The 26641-nt window shown below is 46.3% G+C and overlaps 2 protein-coding genes across 5 annotated transcripts in view; both read left to right on the forward strand.

Annotated features, from left to right (window-relative positions):
• The window catches only part of LOC108163840 (putative neural-cadherin 2), a 116948-nt gene that overhangs the window by 81535 nt on the left and 8772 nt on the right, over window positions 1–26641 (forward strand). For all 3 annotated transcript variants that reach the window (XM_017299353.2, XM_033393951.1, XM_017299354.2), the window contains 9 exons: window positions 6319–6462; window positions 12020–12135; window positions 13327–13491; window positions 16792–16929; window positions 18813–19233; window positions 19343–20272; window positions 22401–24726; window positions 25086–25256; window positions 26382–26623. In XM_017299353.2, coding sequence (XP_017154842.1) covers window positions 6319–6462; window positions 12020–12135; window positions 13327–13491; window positions 16792–16929; window positions 18813–19233; window positions 19343–20272; window positions 22401–24726; window positions 25086–25256; window positions 26382–26623 — 4653 coding nt within the window. The remainder of the gene's footprint in view (window positions 1–6318; window positions 6463–12019; window positions 12136–13326; window positions 13492–16791; window positions 16930–18812; window positions 19234–19342; window positions 20273–22400; window positions 24727–25085; window positions 25257–26381; window positions 26624–26641) is intronic.
• On the forward strand, window positions 10568–11181 carry LOC108163842 (akirin-2). Of its 2 annotated transcripts, none has more exons than XM_017299356.2 (2): window positions 10568–10850; window positions 10903–11181. In XM_017299356.2, the coding sequence occupies exons 1-2, from the start codon at window positions 10653–10655 to the stop codon at window positions 11116–11118; spliced, it is 414 nt and encodes a 137-aa protein (XP_017154845.1). In that variant the 5' UTR covers window positions 10568–10652; the 3' UTR covers window positions 11119–11181. The 2 variants fall into 2 exon arrangements, with proteins under 2 accessions (XP_017154845.1, XP_017154846.1); XM_017299357.2 differs by having other exon boundaries at window positions 10570–10850; window positions 10906–11181.

Raw genomic sequence — 26641 nt, forward strand, 5'->3', positions numbered from 1 at the left:
GTACACGGATGGCGACTGGACCTTCTCCGATGTGACGGCTTCTCAGGAGAGAATGCGGACTCTCGACGGGTTCGCCGGACTGGCGTTCTCCAGGCGACAGCAGCTGCTGAACGCGCAAGCGGCGCACGGGCTGGGTGGATTCCCTATCCAGGCCGGTCGGGGCTAAAAGGGAGGATCGAGCTGAGTCCTTAAGATCGGTACCACGGGTTGTGCAGTTCCAAGGCTGCACATTGAGGTCGGCCCCCTAGTGGGAGTATCGTGGTGGCTGTGGTTGATACCCAAACGTTACGCGGGGAGAGCCGCTAGGCTCCTCGTGGAGTTGCGCTCTCAACCGGGTGCCGAGACCCATAGATCGGAAGACGTGTTAGATACACCTCGCCCCACACCAAGGGGGATTGTATGCCCGACCAGGATACTTTCAATTGGTACCGGAAGAGTCGCTATGTACATAGCTATAGCTTCTCTTTACGGGCGCTAACTGGCGCATCGTACCAGGTTCCTGCGTATGTAGCGGTGGTGCGTGATGGCGTGATATATGTATATATATCGCACTAATCGAGGCTAAGCTGCAAATAAACATTAGACGCCGTGGTTGAAATCCCTCCCTGAGGAACCGCCACGTAAAATAAAGCTGAGAGATCAGATTCATTCTGTCTCCTAGGATATTCCACAAAATTCCCAACTCTATTTTTCCTGCGGACCAACGACGGTCTCGTAATATTATCGAAAGCGAACTCGCAAGTAAACCAATTATTAGTGTTACATTTTTTGTGTCGCAAAACACCCGCAAATGTTCGCAAAAGAGAGAAAGAAATTCTCGAAAAAGTCTCGCAATAGTCTCGCTAAATTCTCGCAGAAGGAATGCAGGAGTCTCGCTGAAAGATCGAAAAATTCTCGCAAAAGTCTCGCACAAGGGTTGCAGAAGTCTCGCTATAGTCTCGCTGAGGTCTCGCTAAGGTATCGCTGAAGTCTCGCTAAAGTCTCGCTAAAGTCCCGCTAAAGTCTCGCTGAAGCCTCGCTAGCACTATTTCCTGCGACAATCGCAAACAAAACCTTCACTGCCACAAACCGAATGACTAATGAATCCCATTTGTGTCTTTTTTGATCCCCATACGAGACTTCTGTGGGTTTAAGTCTCTTTTTTCAGCAGCAATGTTTTTGATTCATTACCAGGTACCTCTTTGTCGTGTCATTTCCTTGTCATTCTCTCATTTTGTTCATCTTTTTTGCACAACAAATGTCAAGTGTCAACAGCAGTTGTTGCTTGGGATCAAAGGACTGCCACCACAGCAATAAATTAACGGTAAAACTAATTATAACAGTCACATGCACACACCAGAGAGAGGCACTCATTCGAGGCTATGCCCGTGCCCTTCCGCATTTACCTAAATCATTTAAGGGCAAAGTCAAATGTGTTGCCATTATGTGAGTGACAAATTCAGCAGCGAAAGAACCCTTTGGCTTATGAATACATCAGTGCATGTGTGTGTGTGTGGGTGTGTGTGTGTGTGGGTGTGTGTATGTGAATGTAAAACTATCTGACAGTTTAAACTTTTGCCACATGACATGTCACGCATATGCCCTGTGAGCCCATCGCGTGGCCCGTTAAACTAATAATAACTTTCACACGCTTCCCAGTCGCCAGCTCCAGCCGCCCACTCGATCATTACCCTGTCAATATTTGTCCCATGCCGGAAAGCAAAGTTTTCTTTTCTCTCTCGTTGTTTTTGTTTTTTGCATGTTACACAGAAAACTAAAAGCGAAAACTTAATCCAAAATACATGAGTAAACACAACATGAGATTATCATACACTTGCTGAAAATTTATTACGCAATGTGTTTTCTTTGTGTGGGTGTGTGGGTGTGTGGGCGTGGCCCTGTTAAGCCCCCGTTCAACGCCTTCAGGATTAAATTATTGCCAAAGGACAAGGACAACACAGCACAGCAGCCACAATCACATCCGGTTATTTATTTGCAATTTATTTATTTGGTTTCATTTATTTATCTGTTTGTTTGTTTGTTTTTGTGTCCCAAAACTAGCCCCGAACCCTGAAAACTAATTAGTAAATTAAAAGTTGTAATTTATTTATTTGCCATCAAAGTTGCGCCGTAAAACTTTCAAGGCATTTTCGTAGCTCGATTTTTGTGGAAGGAACCAAGGAATGGCAAAGCTCTTGCAATGCCCGAGGTAGATTATGGGAAAATACTACTCGTATTTGAAATTTGGTAGCTAATTAGGTCATGTGTTGGGGCTAAGATAACATTTGCATCGGTTCCCAGGAGCTCCCAGCAAAAACGGTGTACTATGTGCTGACTTTTTATGCATTAATGCAGGAGCTAATTTCCCAAAAAAGTCACTGGAGATCGTATAACACAAATCGACTCTTTAACTCATCATAGAATCATAGGAATCAATGCCCATTTTTTATAAATATTTTTTGCATTGTATTTTATTACAATGGAACCCCCTTTTTGCTAGTGCCATAAAAAATCCTGCAATACATTAAATATGCATATGAAAGGACTGCCAATTGAGTTTGAATTATGCTCTTGAAATAACACAAAACAAAAAATTTGGAAAAGCTTCCACCTGCTAAAAGAATGTTGTGAAAACATAAATAAAATTCTACATTCATTGAAATCGGAAACAATTTAAAATAGAGAAATATTCACGCAACAGAAAAAACAGAGCCCAAAAAAATATTGCAAATTTAATGCACACTTGGAAGAGGAATATAAAATATTATGACTAGAGACCGACAAAGGCGTTGAGAACTAGGATAAACGAAGGCGACAGACAGCAGAGACAAACCAATTCGATCCCCGCCAGCCGGCATCCCTTATCCCCTGTCCACTATCCACTATCCCATCTTATCAAAGGGAATACCCTACCCCTTCTGCACCAGCATTCCCCCATACCACCATTCCGCTGCCAGTTTTAATGTGATGCGCTTTGTTGCCTTTTGGAAAATGTTACTTCCGGCTGGCTCTTTGCCTTTGGAGCTCCACGAAACTTCCACTTTGACTATCGTCCCGTCCCGTCCCGTCTCTGTCCTGTCTATATTTCGCTCTTCCTTCTCTCTGTGTGTGGCATGGATGATTTGAGCAGCTCTGACATTTGACGCCACTTTGCACACATTTTTCCCTTTACCATTTCACCCATTTCACCCATTTCGTTTTTTACTTATTTAGCTTTGCACGAAAAAAAAGGACAGACAAAAAAACTACACCAAAGAAAGGCTAGGAGCATGAACCGAAGCTTTAAATACCCTGTAGGATAGAGAGACAGATGCTGAGATAAAGAGAGGAGCGTTGTGTTCCTTGTTGTTCCGGTGTTAAAGCTTAGACGATCGTGACCAATCGTTGGAGTCGAAATTTAGGATCTAAAACGATTCCTTCCCCTCACTGGAAAGCACCTCTTTGGCATCCTAGCCACATCACCCTCTTGTAGAGCACCAAAACGAATTCTAAAGCTGCATATAAAATAGAGAAATGTGGGGCTGTGCTGATGTTTACTGGCTGTACAGAAAAAAAAAAAAACAGAGAGAGGGAGAGGGCGAGGGCGAGAGAGAGCCAGCTGCCAGTCACTCATAGACTGACATAAGGCACACTCGCAGCGGTGGGGCGGGTCTGGTTTCGGGGGGGTGGGGCCGGGCCTGTTGGCTTGTTAGTGTGCCAGTTATGCGGCCATAAATAGCTGACGGCTGCTGGGTCTCTGGCGCTGACTCCCGACTCCTGTCCTCTGGCCCCACCTTTCACCTGCACGTTAATAGTTTAAAGTGAGCCCTTTTGACGGCCTCGCCAAGACAGCGTGAAGAACGGAGAGGGGGGGGCGGGGGGCCATGGTTGGGGGCAGTTAGGGGAAACTGGTGGCCTGATGGCAGGCTGATGACTGGGCGCAGTTCACTTTGCTGCTCAATTTAACACCAACAAAAAGTCGCCCACTTTGCCCAGGCAGGCAAAGCAGAGGGGGGGGGTGTACTCGTATGTATGAGTGGGGGGGGCGGAGATGGAATATTTATACACAATTTTAACGAGATTCTACAGTTTTAATTGCATTCTGCATACAAATTACGATGCATTCGAAGGCTGGCACTTTCCAAAAGGAACTTCTTCCCCTCCACACCTCTCTCTATAGGGAGGTAACACCCCCAAATAGTCCACATTTTTCTTTTTCCTTCCCGAAATTATGAGAGTGCCAAGAACAGAACTCAAGAATGTTGAAAAATATTTCTGCCCCCTTCAGTGCTTCATGATGAGTATTTTGTGTGGTGCTTTTTTTTTTGGTATTTATTCAGTATTTATTCAGTTTATTGTAGCTACACGCACACTTGTGCACCTACTTTGAGGCTCTGCCATGTGTTGGGGTTTCTAAACGCTTTCCGCTCAAGCCGTTCTTGCCACATTTTCCTTTACCTTTTGCCCCTCTTCCGGGACTTATTTATACGAGTTTTTTGCTTGAGCTGGTACTCGTCCGGGCCACAAAAAAAAAAAGAAAAAAGAGTGGCCTCTGTTTGTGTTTGTTTGTGTGTTTGTGTGCGTACAAGTGTGTGTACTTAGTTTTGCTCATTTCTCTTTCATTTTCGGGGCGCACAGGTGAAAAGGTGAAAAGGAGGAGCGCATTACGTGCTTAACTTGGCCCCAAACTAAATAAGAGGCAAAGAGCCAAGTTCTAAATTAGATTCCATTTGTCTTGCTCTATAAACACACGCTCTTATGAGGTGAATGAAGAGGTTTACGAATTCATTTTTCATTTAGATTTTAGCCGAAAAGATGCTTCAAGTTTCGGCTCTAGAATTCTGATGAATAGATGAGCAGATCTTAAACAGAAGGCCCAACCATCGTTTAAAGTTTAATCGTTTTATTTTTGATGAAATTTAAGATACATTTTTGCCCATCGAATATCGAAGGTTTGCACAACACTTCCACTTAGCTGACTGCAAACTAATTTACCAAATTTATGTCATCTGCAATGCAAACATTTCCCATTGAATGCAGGATAAATAAATTGCAAGGATCTCGGGGCTCAAGCAGCATTTTTCACCATTTAAAAGGGTTTCCGTTGAGCCGGATTAAAGCACCGAAAAGAAGAGAAATGCATTTATGCAACACAAATATTTTCCCACAGAAACTGTCGTCTTTTCAATATCACGCATACGCACCGAGCGCCATATTAATTTTCCGCCCCCAAACCCCCTTCGCCCCCAGCGTCTGGGGCTCTCTCTTTTATGACGTGTGGCTGCCCGGCTGCTAGAAAATATACTTTTCTGTGATATTTACACACAAGTTCGGTTTTGAGGCTCTTTGTGTGTTTGTGCTTTTGTGTTTTTGTTGAAAATTGTAACAGGAAAAACAGATTATTGCTTCCGTCCATGTGGGAAAACGATACAGGCCCCCGACAGGCCTCGGGGACACAAGGGGACACAAGGGGACACAAGGGGGCACACGGGGAGGCGTTTTCCGAGTGGACAAAAGGACACTTACAGGCAGCCAAATGGAGTCTGATTTAATTATTTAAGGCATATTCCAGGGCTCACTAATGGAAGGCTGTGTCCTTTGAAGGGGATTTCATATTTTGATAAAAACTTTATCCCAAAACATAAGACGGTCTTTGGAAAGTTTCCCCAAGAGTTACCAAAAATCAAGTACCAAATGCCATTTGCCATGTGCAGTGCAGTGCAGGGCTCAGTGAAGCTCTACCTTGAGTTCCCTTCCCGTCGTCGGATGCTCGGATAAAACTCATTAACGCACGTTCGTTCGTTCCACACAAAAACTACAAAACTATTCAAAAAGTTTTGTTAGGCAAGACATTAGCTGGAAATAAGCAAATAAAATAAGTGGGAAGGGGGGAGGGGGGAGAAAACCACTTCACTTCGCTGTGCACTTTGTGAAAAGTTGTTTTCCTTTGGCCCGAAAACGGGGCGCCCAACTTTTCACTTTGCACAAGTGTTTCAGAGTTTTCCGTTGGAAAGCGCCTCCCCCCACCCCCCCAAAAAAAACAGTCGAGTCGAGGGTTATTTGGACATCTGGACAGGGCCAGCATGTTAACAATTTACTTGTAGGCCGACAAATTAGAGAGGAAGCCCCCCGCACCCCACCGTCCGTTTTATGCCTGCCACGTTCCACGCATAAACCGAGCCACTTTACGACTTTCTCGACCGCAAAGGAGGCACGCGCACAATTTGTCAATCAATAAATTTTCTATAATTAATGCTGCTTATTGGCATTTCATACACTTCACACACACATCCCTACATATATATATATATACAGTATCTATGTATCTAAGTCATGGCTTGTGCTTCTTTTTATTTGCAGTTACAAAATTTGTACGCATTGGTATTGCTGACAAAAACGATTCACCGCCATATTTCGATAGATTTCTGTACGAGACTGAGATCGATGAGAATGCCGATTTGCAGAGCACAGTCCTCACTGTCAACGCCAAGGATCACAATGAGTGTGAGTAATCAAAGTCGAACAATCGAAGCATCTAGAGGAAGAGTAATCAATATTCGAGCAGCAGAGGCTAGTAATTAATATTCCAACCCCCCAACCATTATCCCCCACATCCTGCCTGAGAATTATCCTTCATCAAGAAAAATAATAAACTCTTCATCTGTGTCTGTATCTGTGTCTATCTCTGTGTCTGTGTCTGTGTCTGTCTGGGCTCCTATTTAATGTTCGTCTCAAATTGGATTTCTGCTTGAGCTCCGCTCAGAAAATGCTGGCGCAATCGAGCGATGCCCAGAAGAATATATTGCATAAATTGGCAATTGATTTAATTAAGTGTCTCTTTAATTGTAATTGTCGGGGCTGTACCGGCCACGAGGGGGCCCAGGATTTGCATTCCAAAGATATTAAGCCGTACACCCAGCTGCTCTGGGAATAGGCGCCCTGTTGCTAGGGGAAACCCAGGCGGAGGGGAAGGAGTCTATGATATGTAAAGGATTGCAGCTGTGAAGCAAAGTAGAATGTAATTTCCAATGTAAGACTTAATATTTAAGATCCAGAGCTACGCAGGATTACGCTTAAAGAAACATTCAAGAAAAGATACATTAAATAGGCTAAAATCTAAAAAGGATATATTCATTGAAAAGGTACACTTATTACAAAATATTTAAGTACTTAAGCTATAAATAAGTATTCCAGCTTTTATTTATTTCAAATCGTATTTTTCTGTATTTAAAGAATATAATTCTCTAGGAAATCTAATGAAAATCGGACTCACCAGAGAAAAGGCAACTCTTTTGAGGCGAATGAAATGCCATTTAATTTAGCTGAAATAAAATTGAAATGTAAACTTGAATTCAATTGAAAATGCTAGTTTTGCTTAGAATAATTCATTTTCTTAATCTGTTAGGTGAAAAGGCAAAGGTTTGGAAATAAAGACCACTCTGGAAACCAACGGAGGGCTAGACAAGTGTTTTTTCTTCCTGTCCAGTCCAAAATCCCATGAGCCTTTAGCCGGGCACGTAAGATATCACAATAGTCTACCTGGAGAGGTGGAAGAACAGGTGGAGCTTCACCTCACCCCCTCGTCTCACCTCTTCAAAAGATCCCCTTATATTTAAGCACATTGATAAAATGCAGATTAAAATACTGAGCAGCCTCTAGAAGGAAGTATCTGCCAGCTATTTCTTTCTTTTTTTTAGAGATACATTTTTTAGAATAAATTATCACAGACAAGAAAAGGTACAATTTTGTTGTGAATTGATATTTTTAAAGCAATTTATACAACAGTCTAGGAACAAACTCAGTTAGAAATATTTGAGTCCATAAAATGCATTAAAACAAAAAAGATTTTTTTTTTTTTTTTAAATTAATGTATATACTAATTAAATGTTATATTAAAATTAAGTTTCAATGGGGTCGCTGGCCCAATGGCTATATACCTGAAAATATAGCAAGCCATTTTTCTAGGATTTTCTAGGAAAAAAATTAAAAGTCTTTTCCAGAGAAAATGCGGGGCAAAGCATTTTCGGATTTATAAGGATATTTCAGTGTACATTCTAGTCCCTCAGAGATTGAGGAATTAAAGGATTTTTGAATCTAAAAAACGTAATATCTTTCTGGCGGACAGAAGCGATAGAAAAAGCACATTAGTACATATTAAGCTTCTTTAATAGTAGTGGACATTCATGTTAAGGCAGCCTGAAGTGATGATACAGCCATCCAGTAATGCCCAAAACAAGGGGAATTCCATGCCTCAAAAGCAATCATTTTGTGAGCGAAATTACTCACAAAATTGCCTGACAAAAACCTCCAGCAATTGTATGGATGTGGGAGTGTGAGAGAAAGGCCATACAAAAAGTATTTTGTCAAATGAAATTCTAATCGAAACACAGGATCATCGTGGAGTGATAGTCGAAAAATCGGGAAACGTTTAACATTTCACCTTGGATCGAATCGAATCGAATTGAATTGTCATTTCCCTGCCTCGTCTTACGTCAGAGAAGGGCAATAATAAAGTCATCTGGGGACAAATTCTTACATGATTTCTGCCAAATCATTTCGCAGCGACATTCCGCAGTAATTTTCAAGGCAGTATATGGCCTCGAACTTCCTTCCTTCCTGGCGGCAAGGACGCAAAAAAAAGCAGCGAAAAATTATGCGAAAAGATGCCATAAACATTTAGAAAAAACCAATTTGGCGATTTCCCTCATGGGGACACCCCCCCAACCCCCTCGAATGTACGCATTTCTATGCATAAATATTAAAGCATCTCTGGTATGGTTCCGCCATAAACATTTATTTATTTTAATACTGTTCGGGATTATTATTAGGCCCGGGCCATGTACCGCAAATATTTACGAAATATTAACAAATAAAGGCTCATTGAAGATGAAAAAAGATAGATAGATACAAGATACAAGCTACAATACAAGCCCATGCATAAATCCATAAAATACAAAGACAAACACAAATGGAAACCAAGTGAGCATCTAATATGCGTATTTGTATATTCGTCCATTGATTCCCAAGCGGAAATTATTATTGCTAATACGATGGGGAATGGGAATCCATAGAACTACAGAGGGAGGACGAGAGCTCTCTCCGTATCTGCGGAAAATACAATTTGCAGCATGAAAAACATTCAAAATCTCATTGAAAGCATTTAACAACTTTGTAACCCTCCAAAGGGAGACCACGCTGTGGCTTTTTGGGGCTAGAACTTTGTCTTTCGAGTCCGCAGCACAACAGCAACAGCTCCAGGGAACACAACTAGAGACAATGGTGGAAGACGGAACGTCGCCGTCGCCGGCGCGACGACTGCGAAAAGGCATTAACCCGAATTGGAGCACACAGAAACGTGGCACAGAAACGTGGCACAGAAACGACCATGGAAACAATAATCTGCCAAAAGAAACGGAAAAATAAATGTGCACACGAAAATTGTTGAACTACTCGCCGCAGGAGAAGCGGATACATAGAAGAGGGCTTTCCATGCCCCACACCTCCTGCCTCGTACCTCGTGAGGAACACCCGTATACTCGTATGAATGGGTCCTGACAAATCTTTTATGCGATTTCTTGTTAGTTCATGTTTGTGTCTACTTTCGAAATACTCTCCTACAAATGGAGCTGTAAAACTTTGTTGGGCACCACATTCCAAATTTATGACCAAAAAGATTATTTATTGAAGTGTTCTGCCGGCAGTTCCTATTCGGTGGCTGCCATGTGCCATGTGCTGGCCAAATGTTGCCCCATTTTTTGATTACAACGGAGTTTCAATCATTCAAGATCTATATAAATAAATCGATTGGCAACCTGGAGAAGTAGAATCTCCCCCACCCACATATAGACCCCATATTCCACCTCTACAAAGACTAAAATCATCTCAGACTCGAAAGCTAGTACCCCTGCTAGTCCCTGATATTTTTTAAACAACCTTTCGTGTTCCTTTAAGATGATATTCTGGGAAAAAACTTCTCAAATCACCACGCGGCTTATCTGGAGGACAAAATAAAACCCCAGAACCTTTCAGTGTTGGCCATAAAAACACTTTGGGGGCTGGAAACCCAAAAAAAGATCAAAACAAGACGAAAAAGCAAATGTTTTTTCTACTTTTTAAAATGACTTTTCATGCTAAATAAGTACACAACACCGGGGGTGGCGTTTCGATGGGGGGGGTGGATGTTTACTGCCTTGGCGGCTGCTCCCATGTGTGCCTCGTGTGTCTCTGGGGTGTTGTGCTGGGACCCAGACCCAGACCCAGACCGAGACCCTGGTGTCTGTATATTAATTTATTATCATTATCAGTGATTTAAAAATGGCGTCATGACATCGTAAATTATAAACGTCATTGTCTAAGACTGGGGACCACTTAACACGACTTTGCCGGAGCAACACTTAATGTCCGTGTTGTTGCTTTTATTGCCAGCCAGTGGCCGGAAATAGACTGGAGACTCGAGGCAGCAACGGCGCACCATGTGGCAGGCACATTGTTTAAACTGGAGAATGTTTTATGGCGTATCTTTAAGATACTAACTGGAGATGTAGTCAGGCATTTGGGTATCCAAGTAGGCCTTAAAGTTAGAGCTGACGAAATATACGTTTTGGCTATCGTATTAAACTCAGTATTTCTGTGAAACTCGGAGGCGATACAGCAAAATTATCTGAAAAAAACTATAACTATAAAAATTCAAAAAAATGTCTTGTTTAACCCTGAAACGTTCTCGTCGCTTTGAGGATGAATCCCCAGACGAAAATACCCGCAAAAAAGCTTCAAGGCTCAAAACTGGCCGTGGAATACCCAAGCGCTCGCAGGCCATGGATGTCGAGGCGCCAGACATCCATTCCGCCAAGCGGCAGTGCAAGTATGGCATCGAAACCCAGGCAGAGACCAGTGTAAGTGGACACATCTTTAAGATACAATCCACTTCCTTGGCTTTCCCCTCAGCAGAGTCCACCCAAGGGCGGCCAGAAGCTTTTCACGTTCAACCAGTTGCAGGCCATATGCTGCCGAATGATCAATCAAAAGGACAAGGAGCTGAGCGAGCACTACGAGTGCCAGCTGACCGAACAGCTGACTGCACAATACGACACGTTCATCAAGTTCACACACGATCAAATGCTGGGAGGGGGGTTGCTGAAAAACTCTAGCTATCTTTCGTAGAAAATGTTCAAAAGTTTAAATAGTTTGTGTTGGAATAAAGTTGATTTTCATTAATCTGGAGAACACTCCTTTCCTCTATCTAGTGAAGCAGGTTAAGCAATTTACGCGTCGCTAATTTACGCTAATGTTTGCTCTCTCACATTTCCGCATTAATGCACAGACAATGTGGCAACACCATTTCTTCCCTGCGACTGGGTCTCGGTCTCGGTCTCGGTCTGGGGTCTGGGATGTGTCACATGTGAGAGCATTTCCATATTCTACCCAGTGCTTACAACACTTTTGCAGGCTGTTTAAACATTGAATAAGTAAATTAGACGAGTTGTTGTTGTTTTTCTGCCACTTCGTGCCACATGGCAGCATTAGGGGGCATGTCTCTGCCTTCCTTTTGGTTGGAAAATGTTTTTTAATGAACTTAATTATTTTCTGCCGCCTACTGCCGCCTGCTGTTGTCAGTCTTTTTTGGGCGTCTTTTTTGATCTTCTGGGAAGATGCTTTTCGGGCGAATGTGTGGCGAATACTTGGGGCTGAAAGTGCTCTAATTGGTGACTGATGATAGCCAAGGGAGTTCTCTTAGGTATCATATGTATTCAGACGATGTTCTGGGTGCAGAGATCTCCTCCCGAAAGGTACAAAACATTAGATAATAGTACTTGCAGATGGAATAAAAGTTCTCCCATCTTTCGAACCTGCCTTAAAGCCTTTTCAGCCCACCTTTTGATACATTTAAGTGCCATATTTTCCATAAGCCGGCTCCACTCTCCCGTCGGGCATTACCTTAAACCTCTTCCATTCGCCCTTTGAGCTCTTAATTAAATTAAATTGAATACATTTGTGACTCGGCAATTTAATTAGCCAAGCGAGTGGAAAAATGAAATTAATTCTCTTCTCGTACCTTTTGCAGCGACGAATATTCGATACCAGATCACAGGCGGTAACATAGGCAATGCCTTTGCCGTGCAGAACACGACCGGTGTCATCTATGTGGCGAGTCCCCTGGACTACGAAACGCGGCCAAGGGTAAGTACCCTCTCTCTCGCCCCCCCCCCCCCCCCCCTCCCTTCCCCTTGGCGACTCGGCTAAGGCCCTTGTCTACAAGTTGCTGCACATTTTTCCTTTTTTTCTGCCTCATACGCATACATATGCGGGGGTTTTTTTGTACCGGGTCTTAACTTTCTGTTGCATGCATAATTTATATATTTTTCCGCTCCAGTGATTCTACGCAAAGAACACAAAAAATATGTAAAACTATGCGAAACTTTTCTTCTATTTTTTTTATATATTTTTTTTTGGGCACACAAAACTTTTGACAGATGAGCAGCGGAGAAGGAAAAAACGACACAGAGAGCGAGGGGGGCTACAAAAAATTAATCCAACAAAACAGACAGAAAAAAAAAGGAAACATGCAGGAAAACATTGGCCGGGCAGGAGTCGGTGGAGGGGGGCAGGGGGCAGGGGGAGGGGACAGCAGCTACAGCTGTCGTTACATTTCCCAATGCGCATTTTTAACGTGATTGCCCCGACTCCCAGTCATCACCTACGCAATGTGTTTTGGCTCCCCTTCCACCGCCCCACCACCCCCCTCCACCAAACGGTGCTGGGAAAATCCGTGTAGCTGTCAATGCCCAGCCATGCAACAAGCAGCCACACTGCTGCCACTGTGTGCCACCACTGTGTGCCGCCGTGCCAACAGCAGGAAGGCAGCAGCAGCGAAAACAACAAGCCACAGCACACAGAACATGTGTTGCCAATTTCGTAGATTTTTTTTGGTTTTTGTTTTTTGTTTTATCCTTTGCGAAAAAGTTTTAGTGTCCATTCATGCGATTTTGACTTTTGTTGTTCAAATTGAGCCTCGACAGCGGCGGCAACAGAGGCTCGGTGGCAGCGGCAGCAGTGGCAGCTGCACTGTGGCATCAACAGCAGCAGCAGCAGCATTAAAAACGTTTGGGCCATATAAATCTCTTTAGCTGATGGCTTTGCTGCTCTTTTAAAAGTTTCGTTAAATTAAAATAATTGAATTTCATAATAAAATTGGCGCTATTTAAAATGTTTTTGCCAGGTTAAGTAGGAAATGGTAAAAGTATTTACACAAAGGACTCGCAGATAAACAGAGCGCTAAAACATTGGAGTTTAATGGGTGTTCTGTCAGCTATCATAATTGTCTTTTCTTTTGTAAAATTTAAAATATTTCCCATTCCTCCTCTTTCACAGTTTGAACTGCGTTTGGAGGCCACCAGAAATCGCAAAAACAACTACACCACCGTTGTGATAAACGTACGCGATGTCAACGATAATCCACCGGTATTCGATCGTCAAACATATCGAACACAAATCACAGAAGAAGACGATCGGAATCTGCCAAAACGCATACTGCAGGTGGGTTGAGAGAGAGATTCTATTAAACATAAAAATATTATATATTTTTTAAGAAATATACATATGTGCACAAATTTTATTTAATATAAATTATTTAATATTAATTTTTATTATTATTATTTATTATTATTATTATTTATTATCATTTATATCATTATTATTATTATTTAATATTATTATTATTTTTCTGTATTTTTTATTATTACTATTTATTTATATAATAATTTATATTTATTTATTATTTTAAAGTATTTTTTATCAGTATTATTTATTAGTACTATTTATTATTATTATTATTATTTATTATTTTTATTTATTATTACTATTTATAATTATTACCTATTTTTGGTTTATTAGTATTTTACATTTGGAACAGAATTCGATGTATTTTTTGATAATTTGATTAATTTTTAACCCTATTTAGTCCTATATAAAACAAGATTAATGGCTGAATATTGAAGATATTCCGCGAAATGTGCTCTTTGATCAGTACTTTCATTATCCACATTTCTTTTTCGATTACATTATGGATATTTTAGTTAGCATCCCTTCCCATCCCCAAGTGAATTCGTAAACTCAATCAAAAGTGAGGCACACTTTCCAGGGCAAGTGTTCTGGCCAACATTTATCGCCTTATTGGCTCAGAACAATTTAAATATTGACAGAAACAGCCAGAACAGCAGAACAACACAACAACAAAAGAGCTGAACAGCGGAAGAACTGAAGAAAAAAACCGGCACACACACACTAGCCGATAATTTGCATAAAAAGCCAAAAACTTAAAAAGGGAAAAAAAGTAGAATGGAAAAAAATCGAAAACAAACATCATGCAGCGCCAGTCGGTGCTCAAGTGGCACCCAGAAAAGAGCAGAGCCCGGGAACCCCCCTGGTAATGTCTGGTGAAAACATGGGGATTACGGTGCGAGAGTAAAAGTTCTGTGCCCGAGTGGCGGAGCCATTCAGCCGTAAATACAAATAAATACTCATTCATTAATAACGACGTGATAGTTGGGCAATGGCGGCCATATAGGCACGAATACCTACAAGCATACATCATATATATATCATATATATACATACTGTATATATGTATATGTATCTCCGAACAAGCGACTTTTATTCAAGCCATAATTTACGAAACATAAAGAACGGAGGAGCCGAGGAGCCGAGGAGCAAAGTGAAACATGTTTATGGCTCCATAAACATTTAAATACTCTTTAACGCATGCATTAAAGAAATTGCCTCTTAGATGCCACACGAGCGTAAACATGTGACAATGTTCTATATCTAAAGGATAAACATCAAATGGATTGGCATAATGGCTGTTGTTTTTTATTGATTTAATTTGATATTTATCATAAGCTTCTTATGAAAAGAACGAGTATCTATCCGTCTTGTATCCCTCCACTGGGAAGCTGGAATAAATGCCAGAAACTGTCTCAAATCTCCTCCTTTTATAGAGCATCCCTTGGCCGCATCCCTGCCTTCTCTTTCGGTTTTTGCTTATTTTTTTATGAAATTTTAAATACAAATTAAAATTCCACAGCTCAGCACGCGTGCCAGAGCCCAACGACCGCCAGCCAGTGCGAATTTTTAATTACACATTTATGCATGTTGCAAGGAAGAGTGTGGCAGAAGCAGCAGGAGCACCAGGAGGAGGATCCCATTGTCATTGTACGCCCAATAATTGAGGAATATTCTCGAATATATATATGAAGCACATAGAAGGCGGAAGAGGCTGGCTGGCTGGCAGGCTGGCAGCCTTTTCCTGGCTCCGACACCTTTTCGGTGCTCAAATTGATTTCCAGTGCTTGGAAAATGGAATGCAAATATTTTTAATGCTGGACGCGGCACGAGAAAAAGGCATTTAAATGATGCACAGAAATGGTTTGCGCTGAAAGTTGTCGAAAGGACAATGGCAGGACGAGGGCTCGTTTCCGCCTCCAACGAGCGGGCGATAATAATGGGCACAATGCTGGCACGTAGACAACTCTTTTGTCATATCAAATTGTGTTGAACATTTAACGTAAATTGTAGCACTCTGAATGGTGGGAATGGTGGGAGCCGGGATGGGCTGGGAGGAATGGAATGAATGGAACGAATGGGAGGCACTTAACACGTGACGATGATATAATGGACCGAGGACCCAAAGGATATTGCCACAAGTTTGTCTGTAATTGTCAACTGCAACTCCATGCACGAGCAGGAGGAGGCCTTTTTCCTCTTCTCCTCTATTCTGTGTGTTTTTTAAATGGTCGGAATGTATAATAGAAATGGGTTACAGGACTCGTGCATAACTTTGTTTCCACAGCCACTGCAGGGCTCGAGATGGGCTGCATAACATCAAAGCAGATACACGGAAATAATTGCTTTTAATTGCCATGACAACTGTTCGAGGGGGAGGAGGAGTACTCCTAGTGTTTCCCAAAGATGAAAAACAGAGCCACCCACATGGTGTTCCTGTTCTGGTTGTTAAATGGAGATTAGAGACACTCTTCCGAGACGGAAAAGGGACTGCATTCGGGAGGCTTATAGAGCTTTTCCATCAGGCATGCATGGACGGAAAAATGGCCCACAAACTTTATGCCCAAGAAGCAAAACTAGTCACGTATTTATAAATCCCCTTCACTCAAGTCTCGAGGCCGTAAAAGTTGTGCAAACATCGAGTTTCCACAACGTTTTTCTTTCATTTAAGTTCCCCAAAATTTCCTTTATTTCTGCTTTGGTATTCATTTGATTTCATTCAATTACCAAACCCCCTTCGCTGACCCCCAATCAAAAGTCCAGTCGACAATTTGCCTATGCCCCAAAAAAAGGGAGACAATATTCCGAAAAAAGTCTCCAAAATGCTGATTTCATTTACTAGCCGCAAAACGAAGAAAATACAAATAAAACATTGCAAAAAAATGGCCCCAATCCGATTGAATAATTACATAAATCTCTGTTGCATTAGCATTTTTTTCGTCTGTGGCCGGCACAGGGAAAAAAATCGAAGCATAAATTTACAAGCAATCTTGCTGGGAAAGAAAAGCCACCGGGCACGCCCACTGAACAGATTTTCCGCCGAGAAAATCCCCCAATACCCCCAATACCACTTTTTCTTTTTTTTTTGCTTTCCATTTCAACATTCCCTTTCAGGTTGCCCTTTATTGGACATTTAAAGCGTTTTGCTCATTTGCATATTTGATTTATAGACTCCCGAGTCCAGAGGAATCGCTTGACCCCCATAAGACCCCCCCCCCTTTATTCTGGTAATGCACTTTTTGTGACCCCCCCTCGAATCGTTTTGTTTCTTTCCAGGTTACCGCCACCGACGGCGATGTAGATAGACCAATAAATATTGTATATTTCCTGACTGGCCAGGGCATCGACCCCGACAATCCAGCGAATAGTAAATTTGATATAAATCGCACAACGGGCGATATTTTTGTACTCAAGGTAAGTGCCGCCATTCCCGCTACCCTCCCCACTTCCCCCCTTCCCACCTTTCAGCATTTAAACAGATTCCAATTTCGAGAGTCCCCTCGTAAAAAGAGCGTAATGAAAGCCAAGGGAAGAGCTCCGCTCCATCCCGCCACCAAAAATGCGAACCGTGTTGTTGCTCCCGCTGGGGGGCCCCTCGCTTTTGGCTGCTGACAATCGCGCCACAGTTTATGGCCAACAATGGAGCGCAGTTCATATTGTGTGACGAGTGGAGAAGCCCCCGCTGGGGCTCTAACCAGGGGAAAAGGGCGCCTCAAATACTTGTGGGTGTTGAGAGTCTCGAAATCATGTATCAAAAAGCCAAAAATGAATACACATATATGTAGCCAAACGCCACGCCTTTTAATGTTTCATAACCGGGAAAACTCTGCGAAATGTTTTCAATATTTTAACACTTTTGACGGCCTTTGATTGCTATCATCGGGCCCTGCCTACCCCTCCAGGGAGGACGTTCGTTTCGGTGGCGTATGATTAATTTAAAACTGTGTCAAACCGCACACCGTCCTATGCGCCCCACCCCACCCCGCCCCGCCACCGCCACCGCCGGAAAATAATGACATTTAGATGCATAAAAACTGTCACCGTCGGTTGTCAGACACACAGACTCCAATTAATTTCACACAAAGTCCATAAAAGCAAACGATTCAGCAGCCCAGCGAATGGGTGAAATGGAGTGGCTACTGGCTGCTGGCTGACCCCTGAACCCGCCCCCTCCCCCCAAGGCTGATGCCGTTGCCGTTGCCGATTCTGCATAAAATGTTCAAATGTTGCTGCTGGCGGTTTGCTTTATTTGTTTTTTAGTTGTCGATGGGTTAGGGACTGGCTCTGGGGGGGATGTGGGCTGCCTGGGGGGACAGCGACAGCGACAGCGACAGCGACAGCGACAGCATGTGGCATTTGTGGTTTTGACGCTCTACAACCGACCACATGTAAATGACGTTTCGTCGTTCGTTATTGGTGCGCGGTCGCCTCGCATAAAATCAGCAGGAAAGCAGCAAAGCAGGAAAGCAGCAAAAGTTGGTGGCACATCCCCGGAATGGACCAGGACTGGGGTCACTGGCTGCCACTTGCCAGCTACGGCATGACGGCATTTAATTTTGTAATTGAAATTGCATTGCGTGCCACATGGTGGCGGAAAACCAATTCTTTTGCCCCACGCCTTAATTGAGCGATGGTTTAAGGTTTATTTACCGACATCCGAATGATTGCCATTTCATCGGGGATCGGGGATCGGGGATCGGGAGGGGGGGGATTACCAGTACTTTAAATAAATTAAACATGTGGTAGAGAAAGTCACAAGGATAAGGACTCATATTCCACAATCACTGCCACATAAATCCATGGTCTCCTCCATTTTTGGTCAATCAAATATTCCCTTTAGTGCAGGTGGGATTCGACTTTCGGCTTGGATTAGCTTTCGTTTACTTCAAGGGGAATAAATTCAACGTAAAAGCAAAGACACAACATTTACTCGCCTGCCTAGGCCGGGTTTAAGGGGGGGCAAAGGCAGACCCAGGAGGTGGCCAGACGGGCCTTGGATTGGCTCACATTTCAATTGATGTGATGGCTTTTATGTGTGTCATTGGCATGGCTGCAATTTGATGAGAAATCTAATAACAGGCCGGTGTCGGGGCAAAGCCACCATCAAAGCCAGAGCCCCAGACTGAAGGACTCAAGGGCTTCGGAAATGTGGATTGTGGATTGCGGATTGCGGATTGGGGATTGGGGGCTCTGGGTCTCCAGTCAGTTACAGTTTACCGGCAGGCATAAAATAATTTGCAAACAAACAAACAGCTGCCAAATCAAACGCCTCTCTCTCTGTTCTCTGTTCTGTATAGCCCCTGGACCGTGATCAACCGAATGGACGGCCACAATGGCGCTTCACCGTATTCGCACAGGACGAGGGCGGCGAGGGCCTGGTCGGCTATGCGGACATCCAAGTTAATCTCAAGGACATCAACGACAATGCGCCCCAGTTCCCGCAGGGCATCTACTTCGGCAACGTGACAGAGAACGGCACCGCCGGCAGTGCGGTGATGACAATGTCTGCCATTGACTACGACGATCCCAACGAGAGCACCAACGCGAAGCTAATCTACTCGATTGAGAAGAACGTCATCGAGGAGGAGACGGGGGCGCCCATCTTTGAAATCGAGACCGAAACGGGCGTCATCAAGACGGCCGTCTGCTGCCTCGACCGAGAGCGCACCCCGGACTATTCCATTCAGGTGGTGGCCATGGATGGTGGCGGACTGAAGGGTGAGTACAACATTTCTCTCAGTGCACAGTGTATCTGTATCTGTATCTGTAATTGACGCAATTCTGATGGGACGCTCTGTTTGTTCCCTCTCTTGGGGTTTCCCTGCAGGCACTGGCACCGCCTCCATACGCGTCAAGGACCTCAACGATATGCCGCCGCAGTTCACCAAGGACGAGTGGTTCACGGAGGTGGACGAGACGAACGGCACTTACATACCCGAGACGCCCATCCTCACCGTCACCGTGCAGGACGAGGACGAGACGAACACGTTCCAGTACAAGGTGGTGCCGAACAGCGGCTTCGGCTCCGACAAGTTCGCGATGGTGCGCAACGCGGACGGCACGGGCTCCCTGAAGATCATCCAGCCGCTGGACTACGAGGACCCCCTGCAGAGCAGCGGCTTCCGGTTTCGCATTCAGGTGAACGACAAGGGCGAGGACGGGCCCAGCGGCGGCGGCGGCGGCGGCGGCGCCAGCGACAAGTACCACGTGGCCTACTCCTGGGTGGTGGTCAAGCTGCGGGACATCAACGACAACGTCCCGAAGTTCGACCGGGAGCACGTCGAGGTGTCCATCTACGAGGACACCAAGGTGGGCACGGTGCTGGAGCAGTTCCGGGCCACCGACGCGGACCAGGGCGGCCACTCGAGGGTCTCCTACAAGATAGTGCGCGCCACCAACCGCCGGCGCCAGTTTGCCATCAGCGACAAGGGCGCCGTCAGCATCCAGAGGCCCCTGGACCGCGAGACCCTCGACAGGCACCACATCCAGGTCCTGGCCGTCGACGATGGCAGTCCCGAGCGCACGGCCACCGCCACGCTCACGGTCATCGTGAAGGACGTCAACGACAATGCCCCGACCTTTGCCCAGGACTACAGGCCCACGCTGCCGGAGAACGTCTCCGGCAAGAAGATCGTCGAGGTGGCCGCCCAGGACGCGGACGATCGACAGCGGGGCAACGGCGGACCCTTCACCTTTCGCCTGGATCCCCTGGCCAGCGACGAAATACGAGCGGGCTTCAAGGTGGAATACGATCGAAGTATGTATAATTATTGTAGTTTTTAATTTGCAACAAAACACTTAACATAATTAATGAAGCAGTAAAAAAACACCTGTCACAAGTCCAGGGGGGGCTACTGGGGGCTACGGGGGGTCCTGGCATTTGAATATTATATCAAATGGAAACGCCGAACATATTTAATGCATTAGCCTGATTAAAAATGTACGAGTAGGCACCTGATGGGAGCATTTTGCACTAATTACGCATCTCATTTAAGTAATTATGCAAATTAATATCTCTGTGGATCCGTGTACACCGTACAGTAGTGCCTTCTAATGTTTTATCGAATATTTATTTGCTTGCGGCCGAATAATTAATTCGGCATTTCAAAATAAATTATTTATTTCTGTCGCAAAGGACACTCAAAACCCCGGCCAGGGGTTCTGTCGCCAAATCGCAGATAAAAACACATCAATGGCGAACGGACCCCCAAACAAAACACCAGCAAAAGGGGGGACCCAAAACAAAGGCCCAGAATGCGACCTGAAATTCAAAGCTGGTCCTCCGTTCGATGGGAAAAAAGGAAAAACTGACTGTCAATGTCAGCGACAGCCAGTCAAGTGACACCTCAAAATCTTTCCCTCTTTCTTTCGATTTTATTTGGGACTCTTTGGACCAATTTGGTTGTTTCTCTGTTGGGCTCTCATTTCAAACAAGTCCTGAACAATGGCTACAAACTAAGTTTAGAGCAATTTCGGAGCAATACAGGGCCCAAAAGGAACACAAATAAAAATATTCGAGAAGGAGTACGGCAAAGGAAGGTCGATTCGGGAATACACTTTGGGGAATTTGTCAACGTTTAAGCTTCTATATTGGAAAAGGAGCATAATTTGATAGGGACTATGATTTGTTTGGTAGAAATTACACGTGTGGTTGTATAAGAAGGTTGTAACAGAACATCTAGATAATTCATTTTTATTGTAAAAGTGCTTTAAAACACAGGGTGTTCATCAGGGGTATTCTCTTTTTGGATACTAGAAGTATTGTAAAATCCACCCATTATTATATTCCTTTCTCTTTTTAATAGCACGAATAATTTGGCCTTTGATTTCAGGTTAAAATGGAGCTTTCAAAGACATTATCCTAGGCAAAAATCTGAATAAATGATTTAAAAATAGAAAAACTTTTGTCAAAAAAGAAAGCCGCAGCTTGGATAAATATATACGATTGTATTTATCAATTTAGTGACAGTTAAATGAACAAAAGATTAAGTTTTGTTTCATAAAAGTTTCATGAACTAGAGATATATATTTATTCTTTAATTAGACATTGAAAATGAGCCCGAAATAAACTCAAGAAAAAGGTAGCAATTCTTAAACGGACACTCTTTCCTTTTGCAAATATTCTCCTTCAAAAATGATGTATCTACAGATCTACAGTCGAACTTATTGGCTGTCTGTCGAATCTGTCAAAGTGCCCGCCGTTTAAAGTGCATAAAAAAGGAATCATCCCAACGATAGAGCATTTCAAAGTCCCACCTTGGGACTAACCAGAGGGACAACCCACAGAATCGCAATGAAGACAAAGGCCTGGCCTGGTTTGGGCCTGGTTTGGGCCTGGTCTGGGTCCTGGGTCCTTGGCCAACTGCATCAAGAGTGATGGTTCCTGCAGGCAGTGTTCTCCTGCAGTTCTTTTCTCTTCTCTACTCTGCTCTGCTCTTTCGACATGCCTGTTCATCCAGTTGGCTTTTTTCTATGGTGCCTTGTTCCTTGCTTTTTTGGCTACCAACTTTGTGGCACAAACAATGCTGCTGATGATGCTGATTGTCTGAAACATAATTCAATCACCATTACTATGCAAACAGAGTTTGGCTTAGCGTTTGATTCGGACTTTGATTGTGCGGCAATTGCCTTGAATGAATCAAGTGTCCAAAGAGAGAGGGAGGGAGAGGGGGAGGGAGAGCCCATTGATGTGGTTTTCCTGTTCGGGTTTTGGGTTTTTGAATTGCAAGTTGCTTGCTTTTATAGCTTTTGGGGAGCTTTTTTGGCGCTCGAAATGCAGATTCAGTTACTGTTTGGAAATCAGGATGCAAGAGGTCCCTGCAAGGACTGTGTAGCACCCAAACCAACACAAATCTAATCATCCTTTGTTCTATCCACCTTTCCAGGAGGCGACAATGGCAACGGCGTGGCCATCATCTCCTCGCTGCGGCCCTTCGATCGGGAGGCGCAGAAAACCTATGCCATACCCATCGAGATCAAGGACAACGGAGCCCCGGCCATGACCGGCACGAGCACGCTGACCGTGACCATTGGCGACGTGAACGACAACAAAATGCAGCCGGGCAGCAAGTCCGTGCTGGTCTACAACTACCAGGGACAGTCGCAGGACACGCCCATAGGCAGGGTGTACGTGAACGACCCGGACGACTGGGACGTGCCGGACAAGAAGTACTACTGGGAGGTGCAGGAGCACCAGCGGTTCAAGCTGGACACGGACACGGGCATCCTGACCATGCGATCGGGCACGCGGCGGGGCCGCTACCAGCTGCGCTTCAAGGTGTACGACAGGGAGCACGGGCAGGAGGACATTCCGGCCAACCTGAGTGTCACAGTGCGGGACATCACGGCGGAGGCGGTGCAGCAGGCCGGCTCCATGCGCCTGGCCCACCTCAGCGACGAGGACTTCGTGCGAACCTGGAACCCGCTGAAGCAGCAGGTGGAGCCCTCGAAGCTGGAGCGATTCCGCAACAAGTTGGCCGAGCTGCTGTACACCGATCGGGACAACGTGGACGTGTTCAGCGTGCAGCTGCGGGAGGGCTCCCCCTACCCCCTCACAGACGTGCACTTCGCCGCCCGCTCGGCCACCCAGCAGCCGTACTTCAAGGCCGTGCGGCTCAACGGGGTCGTGCAGATGCACCGCGAGGAGATCGAGCAGGAGGTGGGCCTCAACATCACGATGGTCAACATCAACGAGTGTCTGCACGAGGGCAGGGGCAAGTGCGGCTCCGGCTCGTGCTCCTCGAGGGTGGAGCTGGGCAAGAAGCCCTACACGGTGAGCGTGAACCGCACGGCCCTCGTGGGCGTCCGGCTGGAGATCAGTGCCCAGTGCGGGTGTCGCGCGAGGAACTTCTCCGGCACGGACCACAACTGCCGCTCGCATCTGTGCTACAACGGCGGGCGATGCGTGGAGACGCGCAACGGGCCGCGCTGCGTGGCCTGCCCCGTGGGCTACGGCGGTCCGCGGTGCCAGCAGTCGACGCGGAGCTTTCGGGGCAACGGCTGGGCCTGGTATCCGCCGCTGCAGCTCTGCTCGGAGTCGCACCTGAGCCTGGAGTTCATAACGCGCGAGGGCGACGGCCTGATACTCTACAACGGGCCCATAGTGCCGCCCAAGCCCGGCGAAACGGTGATCAGCGACTTCGTGGCCATCGAGCTGGAGCAGGGCTACCCCCGGCTGCTCATCGACTTCGGCTCTGGGACCCTGGAGCTGCGGGTGAAGACCAAGAAGACCCTGGACGACGGGGTCTGGCACCGCCTGGACGTCTTCTGGGATGCGGAGAACGTCCGCATGGTGGTGGACTTCTGCCGCACGGCCTTGGTGTCGGAGATGGAGGACGGCAGTCCGCCGGAGTTCGACGACAACGCCTGCCAGGCCCGCGGCCAGATACCGCCGTTCGCCGAGTCCCTGAACCTCAACCAGCCGCTGCAGCTGGGCGGCCTGTACCGGCAGCACTTCGACCAGACGCTCTACAACTGGCAGTACGCGTTCAGCTCCAAGGGCTTCGACGGCTGCATACGCAACGTGGTGCACAACTCGGAGCACTACGACCTGGCCTTCCCGGCGCTGGCCCGCAACAGCTTCCCCGCCTGCCCGCAGACGGACGAGGTCTGCCTGAAGACCGAGCACACGGCCCGCTGCTGGGAGCACGGCAACTGCGTGGCCAGCCTGGTGCAGGCCAAGTGCCACTGCCAGCCCGGCTGGATGGGGCCCGGCTGCAACGTGCCCACCATCCCGACCACCTTCAAGGCCCAGAGCTACGTGAAGTTCGCCCTCAGCTTCGAGCCGGATCGGTTCAGCACGCAGCTGCAGCTGCGCTTCCGCACCAGGGAGCAGGGCGGCGAGCTGTTCCGCGTCAGCGATCAGCACCACCGCGAGTACGCCATCCTGGAGCTGCGCCGGGGCCAGCTGCAGTTCCGCTACAACCTGAACTCGCTGCGGAACGAGGAGCAGCTGCTGGCCCTCACGGCCATCGCCGTCAACGACGGACAGTGGCATGTGATTCGCATTAGCCGCTACGGCTCGGCGGCCCTCATGGAGCTCGACGGCGGCGAGTCCCGCCGCTACAACGAGTCCTTCCACTACACCGGCCACCAGTGGCTGAGCATCGACAAGCAGGAGGGCGTCTATGCGGGCGGCAAGGCCGAGTACACGGGCGTCAAGACCTTTGAGGTCCAGTCCGATTTTCAAAGGAGCTGCCTCGATGACATCAGGTGAGACGACCCCAAAATTGAGGCCTAATATTTAGGCCAGCAGAAGGGTATTACGAAGAGAGGTTGCCCTTAACAGCAGGCAGTCTGAAGCGGTAGAAATGGTGCCATTATCGGACAGAGGAATGATCTTGGAGAAGGAATCAATCACTTACGATAATCCAGACCACTTTTAAGCACCAAATACCATATAATTGATACCTTTTCCCTTCCAAATACCCATCCAATGAGGGTATTCCAGTGTTCGTTCCATCATTGCTTTTTGTTTTCTGCCTCGATTGCTGATAAGTGCTGCTTGTGCCTGGGATTGTGCCTGGGCTTTCGTGTAACTCATGCATATTTTTCACTCTCCTGTTTTGCAGATTGGACGGCAAACACCTGCCCCTGCCGCCCGCCATGAACGGCACTCAGTGGGGCCAGGCGACGATGGCCCGCAATCTGGACCGCAACTGTCCCTCGAACAGGCCCTGTTCCAATGTCATCTGCCCGGATCCCTTTGACTGTGTCGATTTGTGGAACGAATACGAGTGCACGTGAGTACCCCCCGCCCCGGCGCCACCCTCCTCTGGCGCTAATTAAATTGAATTGCCAGTGTTGAGGAATTTATGGTTTTTCCCAGCTAATTACTAGAACTTTTCCTTTGAAACGAGACACCGAAGGGGCAATATGATTAATTGAATGAGAGTCCAGTCCAGGGGGAAGGAAGGAAATTCTAACTTTTGTCAAAGGTGCTTTCGTCCTCTAAACAGCAGCTAGAACTGCCAGCAGTGCTCCACAGTTTCCTTTTACCATTTCCCATTAAGGCAGGACATCGATTTGTGGGTGGGGGGGGTGGTAAAACCCTCCTGCCATTCTCCGCTTTCCACCCGACAATGGCAAACAGCAAATTGACTCCGAATGCAAAACAAATAATATCAATTGTCATCACATGTCCTCTCGGGCCCTGCCAGACGCCGCAGGAAGCCCTACATATATCTGGTATCTGGGGCATGCCCCTTGATCCTAAGGTTTCTTCTGCTGCCATCTGCAACACCTCATCGATGATGGGCTCTCTGCTGCGGAGCACATTTTCCACATCATTAGTTCTGCAGAGAGTGACTCCATCATCCAGTTCCACCTCTCCACGCCAGCCACCCTCTCCACCCAATCTGGCACTGCATCATGTCGGCTTCGGTGTCGGTGTCGGTGTCCTGTCCTCCGCAACCGCACAGGACCTTCACTGCCAGAGCAGCAGCCACCCCCCGCACGGCCCCCGCAGAGTAAGCTCCATTCTCGCTCCATTTGCTTTCGGGAACAGAAACATCTGGGGGCCTGGTATGATTTCCCCGACACGTGTTTGCCTTGCGCCATTTTTTAAATAAATTTATATAGTGGCCCAGGTTTCTAGGTGCCGCCCCCTTCAGGTGTCGACGTGTCATAAATTATGCTTACTTTAGCCCCAATTCCACTGCCAGTTGTGGGGCCCGCAGCCGTGAACGCAATGCCTCTGGAAATTGTGTCAGTCGGAGACACCAAGACGTGGCGGCCACTCCGCTCCGCCGGGGAATGCCTCCGGCTTAAATTCTAGAAATTTAAGCTTTAAATTTTTACCCTCAATTTTGCCCATACAGTAATCGCCTCTAAAGTCCTAATCCCCTCTCTCTCTCCTTCCATTTCAGTTGCAGCGAGGGACGCATCATGTCGTCGGACACCAAGGGCTGTGTCGATCGCAACGAATGCCTGGATCTGCCCTGCCTGAACGGGGCCACGTGCATCAATCTGGAGCCCCGTCTGCGGTATCGCTGCATCTGCCCGGAGGGCTACTGGGGCGAGAACTGCGAGCTGGTGCAGGAGGGCCAGCGCCTGAAGCTAAGCATGGGGGCCCTCGGCGCCATATTCGTTTGCCTGATTATCATATTGAGTAAGTACCAAATGTGGC

This window comes from Drosophila miranda, chromosome 4 (assembly GCF_003369915.1).
Source record: "Drosophila miranda strain MSH22 chromosome 4, D.miranda_PacBio2.1, whole genome shotgun sequence".
Lineage (NCBI taxonomy): Eukaryota > Metazoa > Arthropoda > Insecta > Diptera > Drosophilidae > Drosophila > Drosophila miranda.

Coding starts and splice junctions, on each gene's coding strand:
- LOC108163842 (XM_017299356.2), top strand. CDS start 10,653: ATGTCTTGTTTAACCCTGAAACGTTCTCGTCGCTTTGAGGATGAATCC. Junction 10,851..10,902: donor AAACCCAGGCAGAGACCAGT/GTAAGTGGACAC, acceptor CTTTCCCCTCAG/CAGAGTCCACCCAAGGGCGG.